We start from the raw sequence: 13,529 nt of genomic DNA on the forward strand, positions 1-13,529 counted from the left end.
GAAGATGGTCGAAAACTAAACGGAAACTAAACGGAAACTAAACGGAAACTAAACGATCGCGGATTACGCACCACCGTGTATACATACGAGTGTATCAATCGGTCCATCGGGTAACACTGATCACAACGTTGTCACAAACCTTTTTCCTGCTGCAGTTTCAGCTGATTATAATCCTATTGGCACACACACTTGGCACTCGAGCGTTTCTCTCGTCGCAGCTCGTCGATTTTCTCGTTGATTTCGTCTCGTTCGGTAGCGACGACACCCGACCGCGAGATCCTCGCGAAATGGAAGGGCGAATGAACGAAAAGCAGCGGAGAGAGGTCGATTAATAAACGTGACGGGCAAAACACACCGACGGGTTTGCCGAGTAAGTTGGTTGTGAGCTCACCAGAAACGAAACGCAGTCTATATACTCTCCCCTCTCGGGGTCGTCGGCTTTCACCAAAAACCCTCGCCAGCTCTGCTGGGACCGTCACCTGCGGCAAAAATTTCAATTCCTTCCTCTATACTCTTATCTATATTCTTGGGGAAGAAAGCTTGGAAAAAGTGGCAAGGGTGGATAGTTGGAAAATTTCGTTTGCCTACGGGCCACGCGAAACAAACCATTCTTCGCAGCGATAGTCCAGCGATAGTTTTTTATGCTTTCAACCTCGTGGACAATACTTTGTCCGCCGTCTATAGAATGTAGGCTCGACTTTCTTTTTTCTTAATCATCGGCCGAGAGAGCTACAATGAGACGTAAACGGAGCGAGGTTGAATCACACGACATTCGACGGAGAATGACGCGCGGTCTCGCTCTGCCTACCGCGAATACCGGAAGTCCACACCAGCTCTACCGGATATCAGCGAAAGTTTTCCACGAATTCTCAAATATAGTTTTTTCCCTTGGATGAAATTTAGAAGAAAATTAGAAGAAATCGTTTTCCTACGTTTCACCCTTCTCTTTCTTCGTACCTATGAAATTGGTTATCTAAGTTTCACGCGGTTCGACCTACTTTTTATTATACACGGAATTTACACGTATTCCTCGTTACGTTTTATTCCTCGCGACAGCATCTTGAGATATATAACAATTTTTACTCCTTTTTAATCTATCTTCGTCGCATACGATCGAATTATCGAATTATCGAATTATCGAATTATCGTATCGTGTCGTATATACGATCGTACGCGACGAATACAAAATCGGAACAAACTGCGTTATTACGATAGACGAACGTCAATGAAATATCGTCAAGAGCGTTTTTACATATTTTTATCGCCAATCGTAGAAAGTAGTTTTCCATGATACGTATCTGTCTTAAACGATAGGAGGCCGTTCTCCGTCTCTCTTCCCTTCTCCGCTCGAATACCGGAAGTGGAGCACGGTCAAGATAGCAGCGAAAGTTCCCAACCAACAACATTCACGGTCGCTGTCTGATTTTAGACAAGATACTATACAAACCTATAGACGTACACGTAGTTTTGCATACTCTCGCGGATCATTCAAGATCGTGCAAGAAATCCAAAGATGCGTATCGACTTTCGCTCGCTAATTCGAGTTTCGACGATAACGAAAACGCGTAAACGATCGCGAGAGATCGGACGTTGATATTACAGGAAAGCTATCTACGTAGCAAACAAATCGTTCATATTAATTTCTAATAAGCAACGCGTTCTTTCCACTTACAAGGTAACCGTTATCGTATCGTGCACCGTAGATATTTTGCACTTTCGTTCGGCTATATAATATCGCTCGTACCGTAAAATTTATCTTCCAGAGCTTACTACTTTCTAGCAAAGTAAACCTTGGTTTAGTAAAATAACGTGAGAAAGTAAACCTTTGATTTCTTTTTGGCGAAAGAAAGCTGCATCCTCTTTGGAAAAACACAGATATTACAACCTAACAGAGAACGAGTTACAAATTGTAAATTGTAAATTTTGTTTAAACCTGATAAAACGAATAAACGTAACGCGTATCGGAGAATCACGCCGTGCGTCAAAGGATATAAGCAGACGTCGTTAGAGGGGAAAGTGCTAACACACGTTTATAATAGACGCGGAGGTACGCGGAAACATTCGTATAACCCATTTACGTAAGAGACATCATCGTGCGCGTCGTTCCTAAATCGACATTTAATATTCTAACGCGTTTCATGCGTACAGACCTACTCCAAATCGAAATCCGGATTACGATCGACCTAGATACGGTACTTCCAAGATCGCTTCCGTAAGAGACGAGCCTGCCGAGTGTTTCGTAGCGAGGATATCGATATTATTAACGACGATCGTTGCGATCCGTTAATAGCGTCAGCGGATATATTATCTTACGGGTCGAACGTACGCGCGTATATCCGTCGTAAAGAACAAACTCGACGCAGATACTTTGATCCGTAATTTCGTAATCGAGATAAGCGAGATTCTGCGATGAACGAGCAAACGTCCGAGATACTTTTGCGCGATAACGCAGCGCGTTTACCGTGCGCGTATTCAAAAAGTATTTAAAAAAACGTTTAACCGGCAAACAACGCTGAAAGTTACGACGGCAACAATAGCGGAAGCGTATCGGAAAGCAAACGATAAATTTCGAGATATTATTCCCGCGTAAGTAGGCGCGTCTTCTCCGGGGAAATTACAACGATTTGTGGATCGCGAGCGCAAATTAGATCCTAATTAACGCGCATTCCGAACACCGACCCCGTTAATTTCCCCGGACTCTCCGGCGCGGCGTTTTTTCTTCCTCCGGGTCCCGCCTCCGTCGCGGTTCCGATTCCGCAAGAAAGCCGAGCGAACGAATTTCGCGCCGGCTGGAACGGTGAAATTGCGCAATTTTTCCACGAGCGTTGACGTCAGCAGCCATTCACGAGAGTCTCGCATTCGGCTTTCACGCGGATCTTGCCTCGTCGTCCGTGCATCCACGATACCGCTCGAAAGTACGCGCGGATATTTGCCCATTTTCGACGGAACGTAATTCGATTAGAACGAATACCATCATGACGCGATCAAATAGAATTTGAAAAGTTAACGCGTGATACAAAAAATTGAGATCGGGACAGAACGAGTTGTCGAGCAGCGTAACACGAACGAACTCGCAAGACGTAGAACAGTTTTTACGATTTTCCAAAAAGAAGTTAATCGATATTTTTCTCTAATTATTTATAACCGTAACTGGCTACGCGAAAACTTTATCCGTCGATTCCGTTTACCGTCCCCCCATTCCATCGCCGAATCCTTCAGACTCAAAGTCTCTATTCTTTGGCAACGCGGTCTTTGACTTGCCGTCGGAAACCTGTTAAATAAATCGTTTAATTATTAAATTTAATTGTTAAATTATTTTGTTTTCGCAAGGCTAAACAGCTATCGTCTGTCGTTATATCGGTGCGAAGGTGCGTTGCCGCCAACACACGTCGATTCAGACTTTGCCGATGTAATCGCGATAGACGAGTTTCGTTACGGCGCTAACGAATACGAGAGCAACCCAGCTATCGTGGTACAGCTTGCAGCAGCACGGTTCTGTATGAAAAAAATAAGTGAAAAACGTAGAATAAAGTTCTTTGGTTCGAACTTTTAAAGCTTCGTTGTATCGCTAAAGTTTGAGACAAATTTGCAAATGTATACGGAAGCATGTACAAGGTACGTATACTTTGAAAGGATCGTTCAAATATTTAAACAGTCAACTATTCGTTATACTACGGTCGCTAAGGATCTTGAAAAGTTTCTGAAAGTCGTCGTTTCGCCAGCCACTGTACGCGTACGCAACCTCGACGGAAAAGATACCGACGCGGTGCAGAGAGAAGGCAATGACTTGACGATTGTTTCAAACGATCGCCTTTTCTCGTACTTCTTCGACGATGGCTCAACGGCAAGCTACGACATTGTACGAGGGATATAGCGGCGCGCGGAAGCGACAGGTCGATTTTTTGACGCATTCAACCTGTCGAGGAAAAGGAAAAAGTCGAAATTCTTGCCGCGTTTAAAACACGGTCTCGATGGTTCGCGCTTCGTGCGAAACGAGTTTCGACAACTGTCAACAGACGATCCGTAATTCCTTTATTTCGTTTATTTCGTTTATTTCGCTTATATCGCGTAATCGTAACAGTTTAAAATATTTTCTGCAACGAGATATATCCTTGAAACGTTTTTATGGTAAACCGTGTGTTTCCGCGACACGAAACTCGACGCGTCTAAGTAACGCCGCGTTGGCTGTAATCGCGCCAGATCGCCGAAAGACGAGGAGACAAAACTCGAATTTGAGCTGTTGCGACAAACGTACGTACATCTACTTTCTTAGAAAGCACCGGTTTCGGATTTTCTTTTACTTTCCTCGCAAAGTTTGTGGGCAGAAAATTTCTCTCGAACAACGAGCGGTCACGGGCGAGAATAAAGGCCATCCATATTGAAGAAGAGAAATTCGCCTTCGATATCCGATTCGTTCGGTTAATAGCGTATATCCTGATGAACAGAGCGTTTAGAAACGATTCGGTATACCGGGTATTTCGAGGGAGAAGTTGAAAATTCCAAGACGCCGCGTGCCTCGTACGTGAAACAATCCGATCGAATCCGATCGAATCCGATCGAATCCAACCGTGCGTTTGACCGATTTCTCACTTCGAACCACCGAATTGTAGGAATTCGAGCAGCGTTTCGAGCGTCGATTCGCAGTCGATTTCCAAACGGCACCGTCGATCGTTCATTTCGTATTAAGTCGAACGCAAGATTTAATTCTGGCATACTTTCCACTGCCGAAACCACATCGAGAGAGGAGGAGCTTGTCCTCACCTCACCCTAAAAATCTCAGGGTACCTATCGCCCAAATCATTTCCGATCCGTAGCTTGATTCGCGTTTGTAAGTTGCTGCGGCCAAATTCAAACTCGCGGGTAAGCTCCAACTGTCGTTCCATTTTTTTAAAAATCATTATTTTAATATGTTTGATAATTTTTTTTAATTTTTAATTACGAATTAAACAAACATTATACTCTACGACAATTTAATCAGCCTTTATAATAATTTCATCGCGCTGTGCTATTCGTCGCAGCCACGAATTCGCGGATCCTTTTACGTAAATTATGCGCAGGCTATCGCGAGTAATCGCTAATAGTTAAAAATCAATGACGATCTAACGAGAATTTAAAAAGTTAACGATAATGTTATGCAAAAACGGATTAACCTACATAGGGAGTCGTGTATCGCTTTAAGGAAACGTCGTGAAAAGTAGTACGCCAACGTTGTAATCAATAACACGGACGTCAAGAAAATCGTGTTGAAAAACGGTCATAGACTTAGAAAACGACAATTTTATCAAATATAAGACGCAATTATCCGGTAGAACTGTTACCGATGTTTAATTACGTAAGGCGTTCGTTCGAAATAATTTCAAGATAGCGCTGTACGTAATCAGTTACTGCAACCAATTAACGTACGGACGAACAGACATCTTTTAGATCAGCCACTATCTTATACCATCGATACGCCGTATCTTTCTTCTAATATAGAATCTGCTACCATCGATAGTACTTTGGGTCACAACCGGTCAAACAGTTTTTGAACAAGGATAGCTTGCCACGCTCACTTTCACGGTCAAGTTACTATTTTAGACTCGGCACGTTGGCGTAAAGCGTTCTCGATAGTCGAGCGTATCGTAAACTCGGTTACGTTCGAATCGTAATTTAGCCAATTGTAACGACCCGATCGGTGGCGACTCAGCCGCAACACCTTTCGCGATTTTTATCTAATTAAACGTCGGTCACCCTGTTCCCGTGGAGGATTCGCCCGGTCTGGGAAAACGATAAAAAGAGAAGAAAGAATAGAGCGGTATCAGAAACGCCACGAGCGCCACGTTATTTCATTCTCACGGTTCACCTTGAGCCAACTTTCTCCCGGCGCATAGTGACCGAGGCTGACCGACCGTCCGCTAATTACGATGCACGCTCGCAAAGGAAAAAATGCGCGCGTGGTTTATCAACCAGTTAATTGCGCGTCCTCGTGATCTTGACTGGGAATCCACGATCCTCGGGACGCTCACGTAGGGGACAGAGTTGGTCGCGATGTAAGACGACGCGCAACGGGGGCACACCTGGATGTGCTCGATTGCTCGATCGCTGGTTCGATCGTGCACGATCGAACGTCGCGTAGCGCCATTACGAAGACAATGGTTCGTGGGCGTGCGCCTCGACCAAACTACCGCACCGTGTCGATATCTTTGTCAATTTTGGGTCACCGAATCTCTTTTCCTTCTTCTCGTTCATCCTGACGACCTCGTCGCGTACGAAAAAGAAACACTCGTTTGTTCCATCGATTCTTCATTCTTCATTCTTGATACTCGAAGCGCACGCGACGATAACTAAAGTACGTGTCCGGTGGAAAAAACCGATAAGAAGAAAGGATAAAAAATTGTCGAAAGAGCGATATAAAAGCGTTGGGGAAAAGAGAGAAAGAGAGAGAATAAATTCATAATTCGCTGATAAATCTTTATTGGACAACGACGATCGAATCCTTTTAAGACTTACCGTTGCACCGACGGGACCGCTATACCAGACGTAGGGTAGATTTATCGAGGTGGCGAACACGTCCCTTTTGTCTTTCGCCGTCTGAATTTCGTTATCCGTTGCGGAATTTTTAGTCTCTTTGTAACGTATATCGCAAGTAATGCACCGTTCGATGGATGAAAGCGACGAGGCGAGGCCACGCAATACTTTCCGTACATCGCTACGTTTATCGCTGCATTTATATATTAGTTAGTTCGATGCGAGTTTTCTATTATCCTCGTTCTTCGAATACCCATTTCACGTATATAACGTGTTCTCACCTGTGATCAAAGTGGGAAATTAATTTGCATTCTCGATTACGGATTAATAACGCAAGCAAACTCTTCGTCCCGTTAAACATCGAGTACGTTACAAATTCATTTACATCTGCGAAAAATATCATTAAGCGCAAAACTTTTTGCCTTAATAAATAATACAGCATGGCGCGCAGTGCTCGTTCAAACGGAGTGAAAGTCGTACCCGTTCGTCGCAATTGACGAACCTTTCTCGAACTTGCTCTCTTACCCGTTTAAATCATCTCCATAATATTCCATTACCACTGTAGATATTTCTCCGGCGTACGTTCTTAAGAGCATACTTCAAACTTAAGCACCTTCGGTGACCGAATTCTACCAAAATGTCCCTGTAATTACAATAGAAATTTATATTATTCAGAAATACCGACTATGAGCGTTAAGGTTATTATTATTACCTGTTAACGGATATACATATGTGTACATATTCTTTAGTATATATATATAAACTATAGAGTAGCGCGTAAATTGCTCAGCACCCATGCTGGTCAGCTACGTAAATTCGAAAGTAAAGGAAAAAAAATATAACTGTATCGTAAATATCGTTTGTTACAAATTATAACGATTATAACAAATTGCTCGTAAAACAGCCGATTAGCGGATAGAAACGCAAACACGAGAGGCTATGCCCAACTGTAGCGTAATAATGCAAAACTCGTTCGCGGAAAACGTTCACGCTGATAATAATCGCATAGGCCGCGATGTACTTTTTCGAAAATAGGAAACAGCGTCTCGATACAAGCAAACAGATATATTCGAGGTAGATGATAAACAACGTGGATACGTTCAATTTAAAGCGCGACAGAATTTTAAGACGACGATATCGTCGATCGCGGAAAAACGGAGAAAATTAACGATCCGCGTGGCGCATAACCACGTAACGATCTATTTTCAGCGTCATCTAGCGTATTAAAAGGATAATAACGATACTTCTTAAGAGGTTTCCTACGCTAAACGTTCGAATATTTTCACGAGCCAGTGTAGTTTTATGGCAAATCCAACCGCTCGCTCACGATCGGTTACCTGTTTGTCATTCCACTCTGCCAAACTGCTCGCGCTGCGTGCTCCAAAATTCTTTACTTCGGACTTTGTCTGGTACCAAAAGTATCGTAAGAAAAAAAAAAAAAGAAAAAAGAAAAAGGAAAAAGAAAAAAGGAAAGCACGTAGATACACGACCTTAGTGTGTCAGTGTGCCTATATGCTAATCGTTGAAAGAACGGTTTTAACCTGGACGTATCAGCGCCAGCGGCGCCGTATTCCTCGAAGAATGCCTGAAGAAGCTGCGCTTTTAACGCGTTTAGCGTGCCAATAAATGGACGATTGGTCCGCAAACTGACGTACAAATTACGAGGAAATGTTGCAAATGTACGCATAAATTATCGAAACACAGAGCTTTGATGTACGGTTAGTGAACTCGAATTGTGACTATTTTAAGGGAGGAAGAATCTTCGTACGCGTCCTCGAAAAATTTATACGTCGCGGCTTAAAAATACTCAGCCACTTGCTTACTTTTGCCAATCCAATTAATTTACAGGATCGTAAATAAAAATTGTGATTATCATTTTATTACTTCGATGTAACAAAATTGACTTTAAATAAGCCGTGTCGAAATTAAAGGTGACGAACGGAACATTCTAAAAAGGTTCCTTCTCCGTCTCCAGATTATTTACATAGTCTCTAAAATGCAGAACAGAATTTATATCGTGATTAATTCGAGCAATAATATTTGAATCCGGTGGACACATCGATGAACTGCGTTTCAAATTTTAATATTCTGTCAATGTGAATTTTTTATTATTTATTGATTTTATAGGAAAACGATAAGTATCGCCTTCGGCCTCTAATTTCACCACTATTCATACACCGTTGTTATAAATTAGTCGAAGCATCCTGATACGAACGGTACGTCCATCAAGATAGGGAAATCAAATTGCGACCGATCGTAAATGGTAAAATTGTCACGATAAAGTTCTGCTGTGGGAATTAACGGTGACGGCTAGGAGCGTGAAAGATTCGTTCGATGACTGACAAACTAATTTCTTGTCGGAATTGGACTAACAAGTATGCTGTCAACACCTTTGTTCGTCTTTATCGCTTCGACTGGTTTCAATTTTGTCGTCGTGACGAAGATACGTCGTTCCTGATTAAACGTACGACGACAACAAAAATTAAAGTTTCTTACTCCGAACGAAGAAAGGATTCGCGCATTTGGAAATAAATTTGCAATTAGCACGAGCCGACGACGGTATCGGCACAGATCGTCGAACGCGTTTAAATCCCATTGTGCGTTACGAGAGGCTCTTACTCGGTTATTTATCGCACGAGAAAGATAAATACGCGTTAAACGAATCAGTGGTATCAACAATTAATTCGAATAAACAAATATTTCGTCAGAAATTTTATTTCTTTCCAAAGTTTTATATCTGTTTATTCGTTAGTCATATACTTACTAAATCGTTATGCGAAATAAAAGCAAATGAAAGATCGATTAGTTCGCAGTTGTAAAATATGTACTCGTCAACTACGAAGAAGCGCCATGTTCACGCTATTAATTAACCGCGATCGCCATTTAATAATATATTTTCACTTTGCGTTACATTTTATGACAATTATGATATCACTTGGAAAGTATAATTCGTTAAAAATTGTAGGAACGTTCCAAAGCGAGACAATTTCCAATTACGTGACAAGAATGCTGAACGTTAAACTTAATTATGTAAAAATATTTATTTCTCGTCTTACCTATTCCATTTGTTAATATCTCTTTATCGAAACGAAACTTTCGCGATCTGCGCGCTTGTGACAAACGATGTAACAAGTTGGCAAAGTAAACAAATATATTTCGAATGGCGTGTTTACCGATATTCATTTTCGACCGAAAGAACTTTCGAAAGGGGCCCCCCGATTTTCGTTATATTGGTATTGGCGTTTAACGGTATCCGGGCATCGCGAACGGTAGAAAGTAGTTTGACGTTTTCTGTGTTCGCGATCATCTTCTACACACGCACACACGCACGACATCGTGCAATTTGAGAACGATCGAGAAAGTAACAACAGAACAAATTCCGACATGCCAAACATCGCGAGTTTTACGTCGAAGCTACCAATCTCGTATTTAACATTCCTGATCACGTTAAAACTACCAAAGATCGTAGATTTATAGAAAATATTTGAAACAACGTATTTCGCATTCGCATTAAGCGATATGGAAAAAAAAACACGGTCGACGTTATCGTAGAGTCACGAAAGTGTATTTAAAGAATACAAATTGACCATTATCTCTACTCTTCGTACTTGTCACAAAGGATCGAGTAGTCGTTTCAACCGAAACGGATTTCAAACGTACCATGGAAAGATATAAAATAAAGCGTTGAACGCGATGTTTAACAGTTCGTCGTGCGTGAATCGCGGGCCGATAAAGCGACGTGGAAATCTAGCTAAAGTATCGCACGCGATGGATCGGAGAACCCGTTTCGTTTGTTCTACGAACGAGAGGCCACGAAATCTGCTACCTTTGTGTAACGATATTCGTAATTCACGCGTAACGCACACAAACGTGCGTCGTCGTATAGGAAACAGAGAAGAAAGAAGCTGGAACAATTAGCCGATTGCCAAACAAATCACACGCGTCATCACAAATGCCTCGATAGCTAATAAATTTAGTACCACGCTTGCTGAAACGCTTTCTTCCATTGTCTGGTATTTCGATTGTTTTCAGTCTCGATATACAACAACTTATACTGCTAATTAGTAGCGATGGGACCAACTTCGACAGGGAATTGCAAGTTCGAATCAAATTCAACGTTCGAGCTTCGCTTCGTAGAGTTCTTCCAATACTTTGAGGGAAATTGCCGGTTTTACGCAAATTTATATCTTTATGGACGCGATCAAAGAAACAGAAATACAGAAAATATAGGTAATCAATACCTTTATGTAAAAAATACCAATTTCCTTTTTACGTAATTTTACACGTACCGCATCTTTGAAACTTTCTGCAAAGTTTCAAACGTATCGATCGTCGTAACGTCATGCTGTTAGTTTGTCGCGAAACTTCTTACATTTATCGGTTATATATTCTTAAAAGATTCGCATCTTTCGATTTAACAAGTTCCGCTCTCTCCAACCGTGTTGTATTAAAATTCATCGTACATCATCCTGCGATTTCCAGCTACTTAGACGTTCGAACGAATCAAACTTCTTGCGAGTGTTTCGTTAAACGTTTATCGCAGGAAAATTATACAGAATTATACACGATAGCTGGAATTCCTACATTTATTTTAACCTGTTTTCTCTTCCAACTATCTATGAACGATACCTAAGAGAAGCGGCGATTTTCGATTAATCCTTTGGTAAGATTAAATTTCCATTATTTCTACTGTTAAAGTACCGTTTTTTCTTCTAAAAAAGTAAATTACGAATAAAAGAATTAATCTATTATCTATCTATCTATCTATCTATCTATATGCATATACACACATCCGTCTTCCTTAATTTTACTTCGCGTAAATTGTAACATTCTTCGAAATACAAGCGTATTACGTACTAGCTAAAAGTAATGAAACTTATCGCCGAACCCAGCTGGAAATGACGCGCGAATACTCGCGACGTACGATACTTTAAGCCCATCGCTACTTATTAGTATGATATTTCATAAATTCTCGCCTATTGTAACTTGCTCGCCAATTACCACGTAAAATTGAAAGTCGTTACACTTTCGACCATGAAACTATATTCTCCATCGCCGTTGTAGTAACAGCGTGTATCATCGGAAGGAAGATAAGGATCGAAGCGTTTCACTTTACGTCTCATCATAACGCTATACGTTATGACTGTAACTCGTAAAAGCACCAAGAATCGACCTTTCCCAATACGAGCGTCGCGAACATCGAAGAATAGGAAATCAAAGAAAAGGAGGCGAATGATAGATCGAAGATTTCTCCGGGCGAGAGCAGGATCGTTTATCACCGTCATTGCGCGACGAAGAAAAAAAATAGCTCCGCCGTTTAGTTGATCACCGGTCTGTCGAAGAAGAAGAAGAAGAGGAAGAAGAAGAAGAAGAAGAATGCACTTTCTACGGGAATAAGAATGCTTTCTTTCGCAATTGCGTCGAACGCGCTCAAGTTTGCTCGATAAAATTGCCACGCAGCTGGCGAAATAGATGGTACAGCGCGTACTTGTAACTCGATTATCGTAACATAAATTTATCGAACAAGTCACCAGTTACACGATACACGGAGTATCAAGTTTCAAAATGCAGATATTTATGAATTTCGATCGAAAAGTTAAAGTTCGAACGCGAAATGAACTAAGCGGAGATGTAAAAATCGTATTGTTCGATTATATACGCGGATATAGAGCTCGTACTCGATTCCACGAAAATACGACTCGTAACTTGCAAAACTTTTAACTCGCGCGATTATTCGTTCCCTAACGCGTCCGTGGCTAATAAAATTAATCAAAAGATAACGCGTCCGAATCTAATAAATATTCATGGTAAAAGATGGCAGACGTTCTTACGCATATACATAACTGGTCAACCGTCGTTTCAAAAATCGCTCGTATTCTCCACGTTCTAGCGACCGACGCATCGGTCATCGGGCATCGGGCGAAAACGGTCTCGTTAAGTCACCGAACCACTCACTTTCACCACCTACGCGTGAATTTTCTGTTCCAACCAGCCTCCCACCTGGCGAGTTAACGAATCCCGTGACAATGAGTCACTGGCGGACCTCCGGCTACTCGCTTTCTCGCGCCGGTGCAATTTTGAAATTGTTCTCGACGACGACAGCGGCAACCGGGATTCGCTTACTCTCGTTTTTCACTTTTGTTGGCCACACTGTCTTGCATACCGATGCCGTTAGTTCCGCTACCTAATACGGAGGGAGATTAATATCGATTCAATGGGACAACTTACTCTCACTCTCCCTATGCCATTTCTCCTTTGCATCACCGTCGTCTATTTCGCTCTTCTCGTCCTTCTTTCGCGCCTCTTCCTTCTTCGAACCTGAACGTTCCAGCCTGTTTTCAATCTCGCTGATATTCCTCCGACTATATCGATACGCTTACCCGTTTACGTACAACAGCCAACTACCTATACGATTAATCCATCGAGCAACAAGCGATGTTTATCTTACGTCGACGTTATTCGAATAATATATTTGAAAAACGATCGTTCGAATAACGTATTATCTTGTTCGTTGGTGAAACGAATTTTCTCGAGATAATTCCAAGTAAACGTTTCTAACCATCCAAATACCAACAAAGTATTTTATCGAGTGTAACGCGCTATCGCGACCGTCCGCTCCTACGATTTTGCCACGATATAGACGTCTTTCTGACAAAATGTTCGAAGCAAGAACAACTTTGAGCGCAAGCGTGCTACCGTTGTAAACATTCATCGTCACGATCGAAACGAAGCCGTTTGGCTTCGATAAGATAACGGGTTGTCCCTTACGTCGAATTATTCGTTTATTCGAGCGATTTAATCGACTCAAAGAAAAGAGTATCCGATAATGATTTACTTGTATCTCAGGCAGAATAAAGTTACTTTCTCCGTGGTATTTGCAAAGTGAAAATAATAAATCCGATGAGATAATTCGTTGTTTCAAGCTGCAATTCTTTTTATTGCATTACAAATAAAACGTGTTCGAGACTGTCTCGTATGCAGGCAGATAGAAATTTGTTACTACGATGACGTAATTCAGAATT

General features: G+C 41.7%; 1 protein-coding gene across 7 annotated transcripts in view; it reads right to left on the reverse strand.

Annotated features, from left to right (window-relative positions):
• The window catches only part of LOC132908648 (cuticlin-4), a 64,686-nt gene that overhangs the window by 30,407 nt on the left and 20,750 nt on the right, over positions 1–13,529 (reverse strand). For 3 of the 7 annotated variants that reach the window (XM_060962835.1, XM_060962837.1, XM_060962836.1), the window contains exons 2-3: positions 12,736–12,869; positions 7,033–7,150 (exon numbers count right to left, since the gene is read on the reverse strand). In XM_060962835.1, coding sequence (XP_060818818.1) covers positions 7,033–7,103 — 71 coding nt within the window. In that variant the 5' untranslated portion in view covers positions 7,104–7,150; positions 12,736–12,869. Of the gene's footprint in view, positions 1–139; positions 792–6,489; positions 6,789–7,032; positions 7,151–12,735; positions 12,870–13,529 lie in introns of those variants that run through there. The other 4 variants (XM_060962834.1, XM_060962839.1, XM_060962841.1 and 1 more) reach the window with 4 other exon arrangements.

This window comes from Bombus pascuorum, chromosome 7, assembly GCF_905332965.1.
Source record: "Bombus pascuorum chromosome 7, iyBomPasc1.1, whole genome shotgun sequence".
Classification (NCBI taxonomy): Eukaryota; Metazoa; Arthropoda; class Insecta; order Hymenoptera; family Apidae; genus Bombus; species Bombus pascuorum.